The 17273-nt window shown below is 42.4% G+C and overlaps 1 protein-coding gene across 2 annotated transcripts in view; it reads left to right on the forward strand.

The window, feature by feature from the left end:
• The window catches only part of SV2B (synaptic vesicle glycoprotein 2B), a 65169-nt gene that overhangs the window by 36105 nt on the left and 11791 nt on the right, over positions 1-17273 (forward strand). For both annotated transcript variants that reach the window (XM_027688478.1, XM_027688479.1), the window contains exons 3-9: positions 8888-9068; positions 9706-9857; positions 11712-11845; positions 12609-12698; positions 14804-14914; positions 16040-16128; positions 16835-16999. In XM_027688478.1, the coding sequence (XP_027544279.1) occupies positions 8888-9068; positions 9706-9857; positions 11712-11845; positions 12609-12698; positions 14804-14914; positions 16040-16128; positions 16835-16999 (922 nt within the window). The remainder of the gene's footprint in view (positions 1-8887; positions 9069-9705; positions 9858-11711; positions 11846-12608; positions 12699-14803; positions 14915-16039; positions 16129-16834; positions 17000-17273) is intronic.

A 17273-nucleotide genomic window follows, 5' to 3' on the forward strand; every position in this document is an offset into this window, starting at 1 on the left:
TCACAATTGGATCCTGGTTTCAAAGGGACTTCAGAATTCACCAGCTCCCTGTGGGACACCAGGCTTGGTGTCTTTTCAGTGATGAGACCTTTTTTGAAAAGCAGGTCATTTATTTTGGTGACTCTATGAAAGCTGAGATCTTCTGAAACTCTGACCCCATAAATATCTATCTCTGTGGAGCTCAAGCTCTGGCAGGCACCTGAATGAGAAAACTTCAAATGTCACAAGAAAATCTATCTTTGAAGTATTTCTGGCCCAGCCACAGGTAAAAAATGAACACTAAATCTCCCCAGAGAGCTCATTCTGCTTTTTCCAGCTCAGTATTTGCAAGGCTGAAAGTTCAGGGTGTTCTGATAAGCTCTGAATAAATAGGGAGACATTTGGGTCTGTATCCAATCCCGGCTCCAGCCTCCTGCGCACTAACTGAGCTAATCTGGGACTGCTAATGAGGGGAAGAGAACTCTTCTTGCTGCCTTTCCTGCCCACCTTTGAAGACAACTTGTGAGAACCTGATTTTGCAGAACAGTTTTTCCTGTTCTCAGCTTGTTTGTTTGGGGAATCTGCTGTCAAAACTTGTATTCACACTATTTGATGGCTTCAATATGAGGGGGGGAAAAAGAATTTTCCTTAAAACAATAGGAGTTGTTTCATCTTAGATTGAGGCAGAGAGGAAAGTGGATATTTATGGTAGCACTCAGTTGTTATTGACTGGTGGTGTACATGGGGCAGATCGCTGATTCACTCCATCTTATTTGTTAAACACACTTTCTTGCCTGCTGGATATTTCTCTGCTGCTGGGTCTGTGGTTTGTGAGATGACTCTTTGTGAAAATGAATTAAGTGGGGCTTAGAAAGCCTTAGATTGCACAGAGGTGCACTGATACGCGTAATGAATGCCCAGGGCATCGAGAAGCAGGCTGGAGTGGGTACAGGGCTGCTGGAGGGCATAAGAAGTGAACAGTGAAGATCTCTGGGTCTGGGCTTTCTGCCAAGCAAAGGGTGATAGCAGCAGGGGACAGAGGGTGTTGGAGGTTTGACAGGCTGCAGGACAGTGCAGGGACGTGAGGTGTGAGTGCAGATCTGCCTCCAGCACAGCCTGGCGTCCCAAGTACTGCCCCTGTAAGAAGGTTTCTTCCTTTTTCTGAGCAGCTGTGCCATGATAAATATCAGCTCTTGGAGGAAAAGGCTGGGGAAGCACTGTTGCTGGAGACGAGAACATAATCTTCATCAAAATCTTTCCTGGGTTAGCTTCAGCACCCATCCACCTGCAACTAGGAAAAAGGTATCTCCCACAAAGCCCAGAGCCTTCAACACATGCTCATCTCCCTCTGTGATTCCATTCCCTCGATGGTCTGTGGTATTGCAAGTTGATCTCACTAGAACTCAGGGATCAGTGACACTTGGGGGTTGACTTGGCAGCAAGTCAAAGAGCTCTTCACCTCAGTATCTGCCTAATGTGCAGTGACAGTCTTGCAAGAGTGTGTCTGCACAGAATGAACAGGCGGGTGATTAGTGAAGGCACAGCTTTCCCTCAAATTATCACAAGGTTTTAGGGAATCAGGGATATTTACACATGAGCTACTGCCCCTTGCCTTATCCCCATGTACCAAAAAGTCTACTGATAAGCTTGTGTTTATTCCCAAGCAACCACGTTTATCTCACCACGGTTTTGCTAAGGAAACATAACCAGGTTTTCCCAGGTGCAGTTAAGAGGCTTCCAGGCAGCTGCTAACATTTAAACACACGAGAAGGTCTCAGCCATAACAAGAGAGGCCAGCAGGGAAAAAATGGGAAATAAGTCAGGTGAGTAATCAAACTTCAGCAGAAACAGGAAGGGACAAATAAGAGAGATAAAGTAGATGCCTCCTAAAGACCAATTTAGTGAAGTTCAGCTTCTGTTAAAAGGACATTTTGAATTAAACTCTCTGCAGATTGCGTATTTTTCCTCCCTTGGAAAGCAACCATGGGAAAATATCAAGCAAACTATGGCCAAATTATGCAAAAATTACAAATAAACAGATGCCCACGGTGTTTCATGAAATGTGTGAAGGGGATATGACACATCTTAGAAAACGTTTACATTTTATTCTGAAAATAAACATCTCACCATCAGATGCAAATTAACAGCTATTTTCACCCTAAATATCCCTAGTGGGACAAAACATATATTTGGAATTTTTCTGTTATGAAAAATGCTATTTTAAAGATGATTTCAAGGGCATTACAAAAAAAAAAAAACAAGAAAAAAAAGAAGAAACAACACTATATATATTTTAGCAGTTTGATTTAATCAACTTTTAACACTAGTTGTTAAGAATAAGTTTGGTAACATATAATGACATAATTTTTACATATTCATTTGATAAATCTGTTTTGCTTGAGCTTTACCAGCAATAGTCAGAACAATAATTAAATTCTTAATTATGCTGAAAGAGAATATTCCTTGTCAGTATGATACAGCCTATCAGAAACATAAATTTTTTTATTTGCTAAGGATAATCAGAAGAGTCATGAAATTTGTATTTACTTATTTGCTGAAAGGCACATTATCATTATTTGGAGGAACTTCTTATAAATATATATCTTCAAGTGCTATAAATCACCTCTCAGAGGATGAAATATTATATTTGCAAGCACAGAGCAGTAAGTACACAGCAAATATAAAAGATGGTGAAATAGTAATGTTTTAAACTTCTTCACGTCCTGCATATAAAAAATTCGAGGCAGATTTAAAGCATCAGACCCCCCAGATCCCAGAGCTGCAGTTGTGTTATCGTCATTTCACAGCTCAGTAAACTGAGGAAATCTTTAAGGGCCTTGCCCATAACTGTAAAACAGCCACAAAAAGGCTGAGAATAAAATTGCTTTTTCAGGCACACAGCTCTCTATTCCTTTTTATGATTTAATAATATTTTTTTAAGGAGAATATCATCTTACAGACTCTTAACCTCACAATGTTGGATTAAAAAAACTAGGAAAAAAGATCCTATTAGTAATTATGCAGTTATGTAGCAATTCAAGCTTGTCTGTGTGAGTCAGGTTAAAGAGGATGTGTAACAACATCCCTGCTTTTAGTTGTGTGAAGAGGATGTTTTAGTATCAGCTGAGATAAAATCTGGTCTCAGCTTCTCATTGACCTGAATTCACCTGATATGACAGTAAATCCTAATCCCCTCTGCAGAGCTCAGTGGCTTTTCTCCACTTCTTTTTTTTTTTTTCCCTCTGGCTAAGCACAGACAAGCCCAGCCATGGCTGCCTTGCTCTGCCATGGCTAGTTGCTGCCTCTTTTGTTCCTTCACAGCCACTAACCCCCAACCCAGCAGCCAGCTAAAGACCCCAGTGAGACCTACCCATGTCCACGTCCTGAGAATCAGGCACGGATTTCTGGCTGCAAATTTGCTTTTGGGCAGAAATGCTCCTGCAGACAAGGAGCATCATCGCCTATAGTGGCAGGAACATATTAGGGGAAAAGAAAAGTTGTTTTTATGATTTGGGAACACCCCACACCTTGCGCAGGTCTGATGCGGGGATGGCCACATCCCCATTTTCATCTGGCGAGTTCCAGCACGAGCAGGTTTTTGTTGAACAGCAAAGGATTTGTTTGGCTTCCTCAGCTGAAAACTTAGCTTCAGCAGAGGGGTTGGGTGGGGAGAACCAGATGGTCCCATGAGTATTGTGGCGATGGGCAAGTGCCGTGGGGAGACTGTGAAGCTGCCTGAGCGTAAACAGCCGCCCACGTCCTGCTGGCAGCGCTGAGCGCTGGGCGTGCGTCGCCCCGCCTGTGCTGCGTCACAGAACTCGGGGGCTCACCCTCCACCTTTGGCTCCAACGTGCAGAATCCCATTCACCTGAGCAGCCAGATTCGCCCAATATCCACACACAGATCTCCAGAAATGGAAAGCTGTCCTTCCCATGGGTGATTCACTTCCCGGTGTCAGAGCCATCGGTTGTAGAAGTCCCACTGTTTGTACTGATCTACAAGGCAAGTGTAACAAGACAAGCCTTTCATTTGACTTCCATTTACAGGGTTATGTTCATTCATGGGGAAAGCACTGATAAGCCTACAAGGAAGAGCAGATTAGAAATTTCAGGAAGAAAGGGAAAAAAGGTCACTCAGCCCTCATCTTGTCCTCTGTTGAGACCACCCCCTGTTCTGGCACACGCTGGCCATCATTATGGCACAAGAGAATTAGGACTATGTCTTCTTTATTCCTTTCTTTCAGTTACTTACAACAATTGGATCCTGTGCCTTATGACATCCATGTCCCAAATTGTCCAGATCTGACTCACAAAATTCCGTTTGTGCCCATAAGGTTCATCACTAAAAGATTCTACACCAGTAATACAATGTTTGGATTTTGGTTTTATTACAGTTTGAACTGCAAGATATACAAGATTCTAATCATTTTCTGTTGTCCAAATGCCTTCCCTCTTCAACAGCCTCTTTTTTCCCATAGGGCTGTACTGGTAGTGTTCTGGGATTTGTAGGCAGGTAGGAGCTTTCACTTTCCTGTGGTTACTGGCTCCCTGCAGACCAGAAATAACCCTGCACTTGGGCCCAGGCAGCCTCCTCACCTTCCTGGCAGCCCCAAGGACTCTGGGACTAATTCTTCCCATTGAGCTTTTTGGTTTTTTCTGTTAAAATTTTCTATTTATTCCCCAAGTCTTTGTCCTGTTTTAAAAGGGATTATTTTCAGATGTGCCTCTTCTTTAGGAACTTTAATCCTATTAACTAACAATGAGAGAAAAATTCATGCTTGTTATGGAGATTTGGGTAAACCTTGATTTTTTGTTTTCTTTCTGAAACCCTTACAAGTGTACTTTTAATTATATTGAAATAGCAAAAATACAATTTAGCAGACACATAGCTGTCTACCATATCTGCATTATATTCCTTTACATATTCCTAGAACTTCAGATCTTAAATCCACAATTCCTGTCTAACATGGAGCTCACAACTTCAGTAAAGGGTAATAAATTTCTTAGTGTGAAAATGCTGAATCTGTTACTTCTTTTCTAGTGGGAATAAGCCCAGTCAGTGGTCACATATTTTCCTTATAACTTCAGCATTGGATGAGTCATAACCCAAAATTTATTCTTAGAATTTCAGCTCTTTGGTTTTCCACCACTTTTATGGGAGGCTGTTGCAGACCTTCCCACAAGCATTCATTATACTCCAGCACTCGTGGAATAGTCTGCAAATAATGGATTATTCAGAGCTGCCTTTACCATTTCCTCTAAGCACTATATGTGTCAATCTGGAAGCTGAGCCCTCCTAGTACAGTGTAGGTCTGCGTGGTTTGAAGCTGAGGTTAGAAGTCAAGATTCTGGTGCAGACCACTGTAATGTTGTGCCGTAGAATATTTGATGGGCAGAAGTAACCCAGCAAAAGAAATACGATTTCATTATCACTTTTCTTGGACTACTTCTCCTTAAAACTTGACTTTCCTTGATATGAGCTGGATCTCTCTCAGAGGTAGCAACCATCACTGTGTTCTCCAGAGGACTGTCTCTCCTGCAAGGAGACTGTACGAGTAACTATTCTGCTCCTCTTTGAGTCCCTGCCACCTTCTTGTTACTCCAGGACACAGCAATCTGCACAGCAGACATTGTTCTGCACTTTGGGTCCTGAGATCCATCAGCTGACAGACTGTTTTATAGCAGCTGCCCCAAAAATTTTAATTATTTTGGCCAGAACATGCAATCTTCCCCTCCAAAAAAGACTTCTCCGTTATAATGAAGTGTCCTTCTGATTTTGTTTCAACCCTGAAATACACATTTCCATAACCAGGATCCCTCCCCTCAGAACCTGGCCAAGCAAACAGTCCCTAGTTGTCCCTGAGGTTTCCTTTACTACAGATTTTCATGGTTTTAAATTTCTTGGCAATCATGCATTAGTTGGTTTATCATATATGATAACTAATTAAAGCAACATCCTCTGAATGAGTTTGTGACATTAACAGCTCTGCTGTGTTTTATGCTGCTCACTATTTAATGGATGCTGTCTTGCAGAGGTGTAATCTTCCCTTCCATCACAAGTTTGGGCTCACAGTCAGAGTCTGCAGGGGTTTACCTAGAAAAGCAGCTTCACTTCACTTCTTGATATTGAGTTTCAAGCACTGCCACATCCGGTGCTAAGCCCACTCTTACCCTGGCCTGTGCCTGTCACAGCATCCAGCTGCAATAAACCACCAGCTAGAAGACAGTAACAATCTCCTCCACCTCCTCCTGACCTGGGATGTTTTCTCTTACTAAGAGGATTTGGATGAACATCTGCCATCCAGGGATTTTCTCTGGAAAAAAAAATGAAAATTAAAAAAATTAAGTTTGGCAGATCATTTTTTCTTCCTCATCAGGGTCTGGCGGTGCTGGCAGGACTCGCTGTCAGATGGGTGCCAGTGATGCACCAGAGAGGAGACACAGGGCTCATCATCACCTCTGTCTGCTGCCTGCCATCAGAGCTGCTCCATTAAATGCAGCTTAGGAGCTGTGGTAAAAGCATTAAGCCATACAGCATTGCATTAAGAGTCTTCCTTCAGAAAGGTTTTGGACTAAAACAGTTTTTGCTTTGGCTCACCATTGTAATTTGCACTTCAGTGAACAAGGTGAAGGTCAAAATTAATAGAAACAGAGATCCTGGACTTTCAGATGTGTATGTATCTTCGCTTCAGATCAGTATCTGAAACCTTTACACACCTTCAGATCACCTCACAAGGACAGCTCTGGTCAGGAGGGTAGGGCAGGGAGAGCGAGCATTGGTTTCACAGAGCCACGTGCTCATGGTGAAGGTGCAATTGGGATGGCAAAATCCTGTGCTGCGGTTCTGGTACAAAGGCTTCTAATAGGCAAGAACAAATTTTTTGCCTTTGATACACAAAATCCTGACTGCCCAGCAGACATTTTGTGGATAGAAAAGAAAGAACCACTCAGAGAGGTGACCCTACTATGGAACAGGGAGATTTCAGAATCTGAACTTTTCCACTTCTGATCAGTGTGAGACAAGTGTCCTACAAATGCTGCAATGGATCTCTGCTGCATTAGCTTTTAATTTAATAATGCATTTTAAATCAAGTGCAGGCAAGAAAGAATCAGCTGCCAAGTAACTCTCTGCATTAGCCCTTTTGTTGGGTGGCATAGAGCAGCCTTCAGCCACCAGACTGATTGTTTTGTTTAAACAATGAATTGCAAAAATTTCATTGTCACCTTGTTTCCCAAGCGATGTGTTTGACAAAACAGGTGCTGGTGCAGGCTTGGCTCTCCAGAGAAGGTAAACTTGGTTCAAGGTGAGGAATGACCCTCCAAAGGGTCAATCATGCCTGAAAAATGTTTCTTTCAGTTGTATTTGTTCAGTCAGTGAATAGGAATGTTTCCTATTAAGGCAGTGTATTTACTTGCTCAGCATCCATTGCCTTCACTAGGGCCCAGGGATGCAGGAGCACTGCTGCTTTGCTTCAACCCCTGCTCAGCTGGGTCTTGAACCTGACATGTCCCCAGACTCCAAACATCCTCAAGTATCATTTTTTTCCTTCAAGAACTCTCTGCACTGCAAGTTCTGCTTTCCAGCAAGCAGATGTTCTCCATCCTGAAATAGCTAAGTTCATCTGGATCACATCCAGCCGTGATCAGGCTCCATCAGGATCTCCACAGCAGGACTCTGCATCCTATAGGCAAAGACTATAATCGTGCCTCTGGAGTCTGAGATGATACAGGAGGTATTCTTGGGAGCAGACTCTTGAACCTCTGTATTCCCCAGGAAACACAGTCATTGTCACCACTTTCTGCTGAACAACATCTGGAAAGCAGATAAAATAAATGAAAAAAAAATTCCTTAACCTTTGAGCATTACTAATTAGTGCTATTTACACTGCTACCCCCATAAAGGAAAAGGCAATATAACCTCTGGTCTTTCTGGCAGCAGTGGCAGTAGAAGAGCCAAGGACAACTGCCACAATCTCCAGGCTAGAGTAGCAAGCACACAGTGAGGTGGGTACAGAGAGACTGTTTGGAGAAGGAACCCATTCTCTCCTATTCAGCGGGGAACTAAATGAGTCATTGAGACTATCTTTTGAGGACTGCATAGTAGAAGATCTAGGAAGTCAAGTTAAAAAGAAGAATCCATTTTTCCTAACATTGATAGACTGATAAATCTATAAAGCAAACTGTCAAGACAAGTTCTACCTTCTCCTGAAATTTTCAGGTCAAGACTGCAGTCTTGAGCAAGATGTCCTATAGTTAGGTGCCAGGTCTTGGCTCAGTAACTAAGGAGGTAGCTGTGCTGCACAAGGTGAGTCTGGGTAACAGACTGATCCTTTCAGATACAGCTGTGATAGGCAGAGAGTGAAAGAGATGAAATAATGCAAAGAGATTTAGCTGTGCTTCACCAGTCCCTCTACTCTCACAGCTTTCTGAACATAAACAGCAGCCTGACAGTCTCTCCCTACATATCCTCCATCCCACCGCACTCAGGGGGGTCAGAGGAGTTAAGACATTAGACTTCTGTTGTATTGTTGGTGGCACATAGCTGGGACACGTGCATCCTAAGCTGCTTATGCCTGGCCATTGCTTACGTGCAGGGGATATGTGAGCAGTGAGGTTGGGGAGGAAAGATGTGAGTCTGGGCAAACGAGGGTATGTCCATACTGCATGTTGAGGTGCAGCAGGGAGTGATGCAAGATCGTGGGCATGAGATGGGAAAATTAGGATTCACCAATGGACAGAGTTTCTGGCACCTGAGATCTGGGGAGATGGGGGCATCTTTATTGCACAGTTTGCCAGGACAACATCAGCTGCTGTACGGGCACTTTAAAATCTGCTTTTATGTTTCGTACTATTTCCACCCGGTTACCAAACTCACTGTCTCTCTCTCTCTCTCTCTCTCTCACTTGCAGGCTTGATAGTCTACTTAGGAATGATGGTAGGGGCTGTCTTGCTGGGTGGCCTCGCTGATAAACTGGGAAGAAAGCAATGCCTCATCATATCACTTGCAATCAATGCTGCCTTTGCTTTCCTCTCCTCCTTCGTCCAGGGATACGGATTCTTCCTCTTCTGCCGCCTTATCTCAGGCCTCGGGTGGGTAACTGGTGAATCCATCCCATGTCCTGGAGGAGTCTCACCACAGCTGGGCAGTTTGGGGGTGTGGGGTGGGCTAAAGAAGGCTGCTCAGGAGAAACATCCCTGGTCCTGAGCCAGGATGGCACTGCTGTTTAGCACGTGTGGTTGTGTTACCACACTCTTGAACCTTAGAGCACCAGTGGTAGCAAAGTTTGGTCATTGAGATTCTTCTGGTACTGCCCAAATTGCACAGGAAGGTGAGTGAGACTGATAAATGCCCACCTCAACTTACAGTCCTGATTGCCAAGGCCTCCAGTGAGACCCTCAGCAGTTCCAATTGCCTGCCTGTATTTTGCCTCCCTAAAATGAGTGATCACAGAATTACAAGAGAAGATGTCTAGGTGAAAAGCAGGGCATTACACTGGCTCTGTACAAACTGTACAGGAAATTCAGCTTTTAGAGCATGAGAAGAACCTTGTTTATCTTTGATGTCTAAAGCTAGTCCAGCCAAAGAGAGATTTGCATTTTCCCTCCAAGTCTCACTTTTGAGCAGCATATCTGTGGTTGTGAGCTCCCCTCTTAATATGTTCAATCCTAACTACAAAGACATTGAAGAAGACTCTCATTCTTCCCATGTGCTGTTTTTTCTCCTCAGTATTGGGGGTACCCTCCCCATCGTGTTTGCCTATTTCTCTGAATTCCTGTCTCGTGAGAAGAGGGGGGAACACCTGAGCTGGCTTTGCATGTTCTGGATGATTGGTGGCATTTATGCTTCAGCAATGGCTTGGAGCATCATCCCACATTACGGTAATTGCTTTGAGCTTTTGACTTTCTACAACACCACATTCCTGCATCTCTACACTACCCCAAGCCCCTGCACAGGTAGAGATAGTCAGTCCTTACACATCCCAGCATAAACACCACTGAAAATAACAGATATCTGAAGTGCAGGGAAAGGTCTGACAAATAGACTGCATGACTGACTCATTGATACTAAGGCTGTAAATAGGACTGATGAGGGCTGTTTTCCATCAAAAACTTCAAACACACCCCTTGAATCACATTGCCAGAGTCTGAGCTCTTAATCTATATGAGAAAAATGGACTGAGATTATATTGCAAAAATTGATCCAGTTTTCAAAAATAAATAACTTTAATCAGGGAATTACTGGATACTGTGAATCATAGCAGTGAGGAGAGCACATATGCTTTTCCTTAGTTAAATGTCAAACTGTCAGGGCTGTGTACCTGGTGACACACCTGCCCTGCATGGGATGGGCTGAAGTCACATCTGATTTCACCTAAATTTGTTCAGGAATGGAAGAGGTTCCCTGCCCAGTCCTGGAAGTGGGAATGAAAAAGTAGATGTTTGTAAACTGAAACATATTTGTGCTCTGAGGGGCAAAAGTCTGCATGTCACATGGAATTCCTTGTAATTCGTAAATAACCTAGGAAAACATCAGAAGCAAATATCTATTGGAAAAGATTAATTTCCTCAGTATTCAGTGACACCAGCTGTTTGCGAAATCCTATTTGAGGAAAGTAGGACAGTCCACAAAAACCATGAAGAAAACCACTAACATTTACCTATCTATCAATCCATTTTTAGCATGCTTAAAGCACATTCAGTATAAAGAAATGTTCATGCTTTTGATTGATATGACAGAATCTGTTGGAACAAATAGGCAAACTTAGTGCAGCAGTGTCAGGTAGAAATAATTCTATTATCTGCAACTACGTTTCCTTTAGTAAGCCCTTATGTATTTACATTACAATTATTTTTCAGATGACTTTTTGATGTTATATTTTCATAGCTTCTCTTCTTTTTATTTCCAGTGTTCCACCTACTATTTTGGAGCTTTGTAAAATTGTTAGAACACCATGACTGGCTCAGATGAGACCTCTGCAAAAACCATTGCTTGATGATTTTCTTCTTATGTGACTAGAAACGTTTATAGAAAAAAAAGAATGAATTAAACATTACTTCTGAGATTTGAGCCTAGGGAAAGTAATTGGAGCAATGTAAGAATGACGCTGTACTTTCCAGTCCTTAGCAAGGGAATACCCAGCCTGGTCAGACACCGGGAAAAAAGCAGGAGAGGAGGACTCTCCAATGCAGGATTAGGATTTGGATTCTTCCAAATTTGAATCCCATCTCAAGTTTTGTAGGTCTGGAAAAAAATGAACTTGCTTTCCTAGCTCATTTCCATGAAATGTTTAATACATATGTGATGCAGGAGATGGAAAGGAGCCGTATCTAACGTGCCTCTCAGATCAGACATTTAACCTTTGTAAACTTTCGGTAACATCACTGAGCAGCAATAAATTATGGCCCTGATTCCTGTACCATTTCCCACCCTTACTTGCCTACAGCTGCACGGAGCTTTTCTAATCACTAGGTGATTTCTAAACTCAAAGATACAAGAAGGTTTTTAAAAGGGCAGAGCCTGAGCAAGTATTTTCCAATTTTTGTAATGAACATGAACTCGCTGCTACTTACTGAGCATGTTATTGAGCCTCCAAGAGCTGTCAGCACTAAGAATAGAAAACTTTCAACCTGTCCTCATGTTGTACAGAGCTGTAAAGCTCAGAGCTGCTTTAGGAGAGAAAAAGTCAGAATGCCTGGTCAGTATTTTTACTTGTTGGCTCTTGCTGTTTCCAGGCTGGGGGTTCAGTATGGGAACCAAGTACCACTTCCACAGCTGGAGAGTCTTTGTACTCGTGTGTGCTCTGCCCTGTATCGCCTCCCTGGTGGCACTGAAATTCATGCCTGAAAGCCCACGTTTTTTGCTGGAGGTAAGATGATTCATCTGAACGTTGCAGTTGGATATCAACAGAGGACAGTAGGTCCCTAATGTGTCACTGTCTGTCTTTCTTTGTCCTATCAAACACACAGAGCACAAGCTCAGAGGCAGAGCCACTCCTACGTGTCTGCACTAGCTCCACAGACTGCTTAAACCCCAAAGATTATAGACTATGGGGTCAGTCACTGATGGTTAGTGTGTCACTGATGGATGGAGTTCAGAAAGAAGGTGGTGAGGACTGGGAATTTGTTAAGTCCAACAAAGGCACTTTGAAAACATCTCACAAAATTTGGGCACAGAACTACAGAATCCTGGTGGAAGAGCAAAGGAAGGAGTACATTTTACTGAGTAAAATACATAAACCTCAGAAATCTTAAGCAAGTTATTCTGTATTCCCAATTCACAGATGTGAAATGTAGCAATATCTAATTCAACTTAACCCTGCAAGCCTTTAGCAGAGTTGGGGTAAGAGTCCAGGTCTCCTCATCCATCTCCTCTTTCATCTAGTTTTAAAGCTCTATTTCTGACTCCTTTTCTGCCTCAGACAGTTTTAGGACAACTCCTTTCTCCAGCACAGAGATGCTGCACTCTGTGAATACCAGCCATACTTTCAGCACTTCACTTTTAATGCAGCCAGTGCTGTCTGTGTGCTTCTCCACTGTGCTGGACCTCTAGACTTGGTTTCTCTCTGTGCTTTGATATATTAAAGAGCTGATATCTCCAACATTTGTTTTCCTTTTCTTTGATGTTTTCAGATTGGTAAACATGATGAAGCCTGGATGATCCTCAAGCAAGTTCATGACACCAACATGAGGGCCAAGGGCGAGCCAGAGAGGGTGTTTACGGTGAGTTTAACAAAGCCATCAGTGTGTGAAAAGATGGACATAACCTTCTTTGGTGCAGCACAGCACCACTTTGTTCCTCCTTGGGCCTCTTTCAATGTAATCTCCTCCAGCAATCAGAAAAGGGACTCTGAGATACATTTTGTATATTTAAACTTAGGTGCCAGTCTGTTTTTTCAAGAATTAGTCAAGTCTGGGAACTGCAGTGAGTACTCACTGTTCCTGGTGTTACTCTACATCATACAGACCAGTGATTTTCCAATTGCACACATGTTAATTGGTCTGCTCTAAGAGACTAAAACAAAATAAGAGAGATATTAGTCACATGGGAGACCTGAGTCACTCCTTTCTCCATTCTGGTTTCTAATCAAACTCTGATTAAACTTCATGTACTTTCTAATGAGCTTTCCAAACTCCACCTGCCTCACACCCAGTCTTTAATCTCTCCAAGGGAAAGTGGGATGAGTGGCTGTTACTCATTAGTCTGCTGCTTGTTGTGAAAAAGGCCACACCAGTGGATTCATTAATAGTAAAATCAGGGAAGAGGTTTATGCTGGGGTTAGCTGCAAATTACTGTAATTCAGTTGTAAACTCCTGGTGAGCCAGCCAGGGAAGAGCTCTTGATTTGTGCTTTTAAGATCAGATGACATGTACTCTTAAAGGATGGAGAAAAGAAGATACAATTGTATGTAAAACATATATTTTTGATCAAGAAGGAGAGCAAAGCTTCATGTTCAGCAGGGTTGTCAGGAAACTGGGCCCCTTGGGAACGATCCTTCAAGGAAATCAAAGTTTCGTATCTGAGCATGACAATTGTGTGCAGCTTCAGGTAGGAACTTAATGAGCATGTGTTATTTTTGGCTACTAACCATTTGACTAATGCAAACTCTGATAGAAAAGGTGAGAGAGACCTTCTCTTTAAATCCATAGCTGGCTTTGCTGTAACGCTGAGATAGGGATTGAAGCTCAAATATACATAGATGTATATAATCACAAAGTAGGGCACTAGGAGACTGAGCTCAGTAGGAGAATGAAGAAGCAGCTGTACAGCACCCATTAGTGCTTGTTACTCCATCCAACAATGTCATGAGTGCTGCAGCAAGAGCTGATCTCGGTATCACACCTCGAGGTGCAGCGCGCCGGCTGAATCGAGATGTACTGACATGCGTTGACACAGGCAGATGATCAGTGTGGCTGGTGTAGCACAAACTGTCAGATTTTGTGTTTTTCTGATAGGCCAGAAGTTGGCAGTTTGTGGTGAGTCAGCTGGTACCGGGACACTTCCCAGATCTGACATTTAAACAGTGCCAGGAAGAGGAACACGGAGACTCCACAGCTGAGCCAAGGCGCTCATTCACGCCCAGAAATTTATTCAGCAAATTTTCACCTCCTTCATGTGTTTACAAACAGATTTGTTTTCCTTGAATATATCCTTCATTTAAAGTTACTGAACAAATATCTGAGGCCCATTTCTAAGGTTTCATGACCAGTCCAGTTCAGGTGTTCAGCTTTGAAAATTAAGAGTGTTTTGGTGAAGCAAACTGACTGCGTGGTGTGGGCTCACTTGATGGCAGGATGCATTTTCAGCTGCAAAGATTCCCATCTACACATTCATTTGTCATAGAAGTTCTGCCAGTGGTATTTAAAAGGTGTTGAATGAGAAATATTTCGCTAGCTGTCTTAGAAGAGAGAGATCCTGAGGGCACACTTTGGATAGAAGTGCCTGATCTTGGGGATAATTTTTACTATAATTGCCTACTCCTAATTTCTAGTGGGAATCTAAAGATAGAGAAATAAGGTAATATACAGGCACATTAGCTAATAAATGAAAGAGTGAAGTGGACACGATGCACTTAAAATATTTCATGGAAGGAGAGAGAGAAAGGATGAAAGGATGGATAAAAGGAAGAAAGGCAGGCTTATTTCTGTAATAGTTTCTTACTGTAATTAAATCAATTAACTCAATTGTTAATGCTAACTTTTAAGGAAAAGATAGTAAGGGATATCAGGTGGAAACACTGCCCAAAAGATGGTAGAATTTTAAATCCACCCAAGATCAATTCTAGAAACTTCAGTGCAATTTTTTTCTCTTTCTTTTTCTTCTCCAGGTTTCCTATATCAAAACTCCAAAGCAAGTAGACGAATTTATTGAAATCCAGAGCTCAACAGGGACCTGGTACCAGCGGTGGCTGGTCAGAATCACGACTACTTTAAAACAGGTAAAGAGAAGAAAAAAACATCACACAGGGCATTTTGAGCTTTGGGCTCCAGTGCCTCATTGCTTCAGGTCACTGAGCCTTAAAACACTGACTGTCACCCAAAAAAACCTGCAGTTTTTTTGCAAAGGGCTACAATCTGACTGTTCTTTCTGTGCAGATGTGTGCATCTGCAAGCTGCCACCCTGCCAGCCAGGCCCCAAAATGCCCCTGGGAGCATCGTCATAGTCCAGCAGTGCAGAGCTTCCAGGACCAGCCACAGGCCCAAGCACTTGGCTCTCCTCCTGAGCTGATAAATATTAATTCTCTCTCCCCACGTCTGGAGAGTTGAAATTACCACCTGCAGTGGATTCAGAAAGTGTTTGCTCTTTGTTTCTGCTGAGACTGAGTTTCAAACAATGTCTCCTTCCCTAATTTAACCTTTCACATGTGCTATGCTGCTCACCTAATACCCACACAGGACTTTTGTTAGAACTTCTAGTCTCAAAGGATGAGCTGAATGTAAAGGAAAGTCATTATTAATTAAAGTGCTGTACTATTACTATATTGATGTGGCAAGTAAAGAGCATGAGGAGCTACATCCCCTCATGTTCCTGGCAGTATTTTCTGCAATGGACCAAGAGGAGCAGGTCTTGGTTTGCCTCTTGCTTTGCTTGGCTTCTTCCCTACCTGAGTTTATCTTACCCCTCCTGAAGTGCCAGCTGTGTTTGGGTTTTTGCTCTTCAGTTAGCTTTGGAGCTTGGTCTGAAAACACCTCTGGGTCTATACATATACTTGAAAAGATCAAGTTGTCAGAAGGTCTGAGAAGGGGCTCATAACCACATTTACTGATATAACCAGAGAGAGACACAGCATCAGACCAGCCCAGACCTAGTCATACACTCCAGCACATTACAGAGGCCTCAGATCAAGAACCCTGGCATATAGCTGAACAAGTGACCTTTTTGTAAGCCATTTATCTCAATAAATATAATTTTGAACAAACACTGAATATATGCCTGTATAACATCTGACCTTCCCCCAGTGAACCCATTTTTCTCACATTAGATTTATGATGCACTTAGAGATTAATCTGTTGAGTATCTGCAAGGGTGTCCTGACAGATAATTTCTTCTTGTGGATTTGTAGGTCTGGGACAATGTGCTATATTGTTTAACAGCCCAGTACAGGATGAACACACTGATGCTGGCTGTGGTTTGGTTTACAATGGCCTTAAGGTAAGATACTTTAACTTCTTCATGAAACTAAAGGACCCTCAGAGTTTGAATAATTATTTACACATTTAAATAAACTATTACAAAAGTAATTCTGGTCTTATTTTAAAGAATCTTTGCTTACTAAGCTTTGCTTTCCTATATTGATCCATCTAATTGCTTGTATGAGACACAAGGTGCTTTGAACAAATCAGGGCTTGAGAAGTGATCAGTAGTGCAGTAATATATTGACTTTCTCACCTCTACATCTTTCATTTGATCTTGTCCAAACATACAAAAAAGATACAACCCTGCCTGATTCTCAGCTGTTCCTTACTCTAGATCAAAACTATTCAGGTGAGCCTAAATCTATACTACAGGTAAATTTTGTCTAATTCTCACCTAAACCTCACACTTGCAGAAATCTGCAAAGTTTCTTAGTGCTCTGCTAGTCTCTTGGGCAGCAAGGAGAGCACACTGCTTTATTCCCCAACGAAGGGGAACTTAAGTGAATTGCCCTGCTTTAAATGAATGGGAATGGACAAACATGGTTCTGAGATTAGGGGAGTGTTTAGGGTGGAGAAACACTTTGCTCAGTCCTGTGTCAGAGCTGAGCAAGAATTTGTCTCAGAAATGCATTTGCATTAGAAGTTTAACAAGTTTGCAAGTTATGAAGCAGATCATTGGAAGTATCTTGTATTCCTGATGTATTTCTCCCATCCTGCTTTAGTTACTATGGCCTTATTGTCTGGTTCCCTGATATGATTCGGTATCTCCAAGATGAGGCATATGATTCGCGAGTGAAGATCTTTGATGAGGAAGAAGTGTCCCACTTTACCTTTAATTTCACCCTGGAAAACCAGATCCATAGAAATGGGGAATACAGGAATGACAAGTAAGTGAACAGAATTTGGTTTGATGTATTCAAACAGAAATAAATGTCTAGAAAGCTCTTTTTTTCTTTCTCTTTTTCCATCAACTTGAACCTCTCTGTTCCTCTTCTGGACATACAGTCTAAATCTCTCAAATCCCAAAGGCAGTTTTCCACAGGCCAGATGTCCTTTTTTTCCTGTTTTTCCACATACTGTGCCTCAGTCACTGGCACCTCCAGACCCCAGGGGGATGCCTTTGAAGAGTCCTGTTTCCAGCAGCCCGTTGTTGGCATCAGG

This window comes from Neopelma chrysocephalum, unplaced genomic scaffold (genome assembly GCF_003984885.1).
Source record: "Neopelma chrysocephalum unplaced genomic scaffold, ASM398488v2 Primary Assembly neopelma1_75, whole genome shotgun sequence".
Taxonomy (NCBI): domain Eukaryota; kingdom Metazoa; phylum Chordata; class Aves; order Passeriformes; family Pipridae; genus Neopelma; species Neopelma chrysocephalum.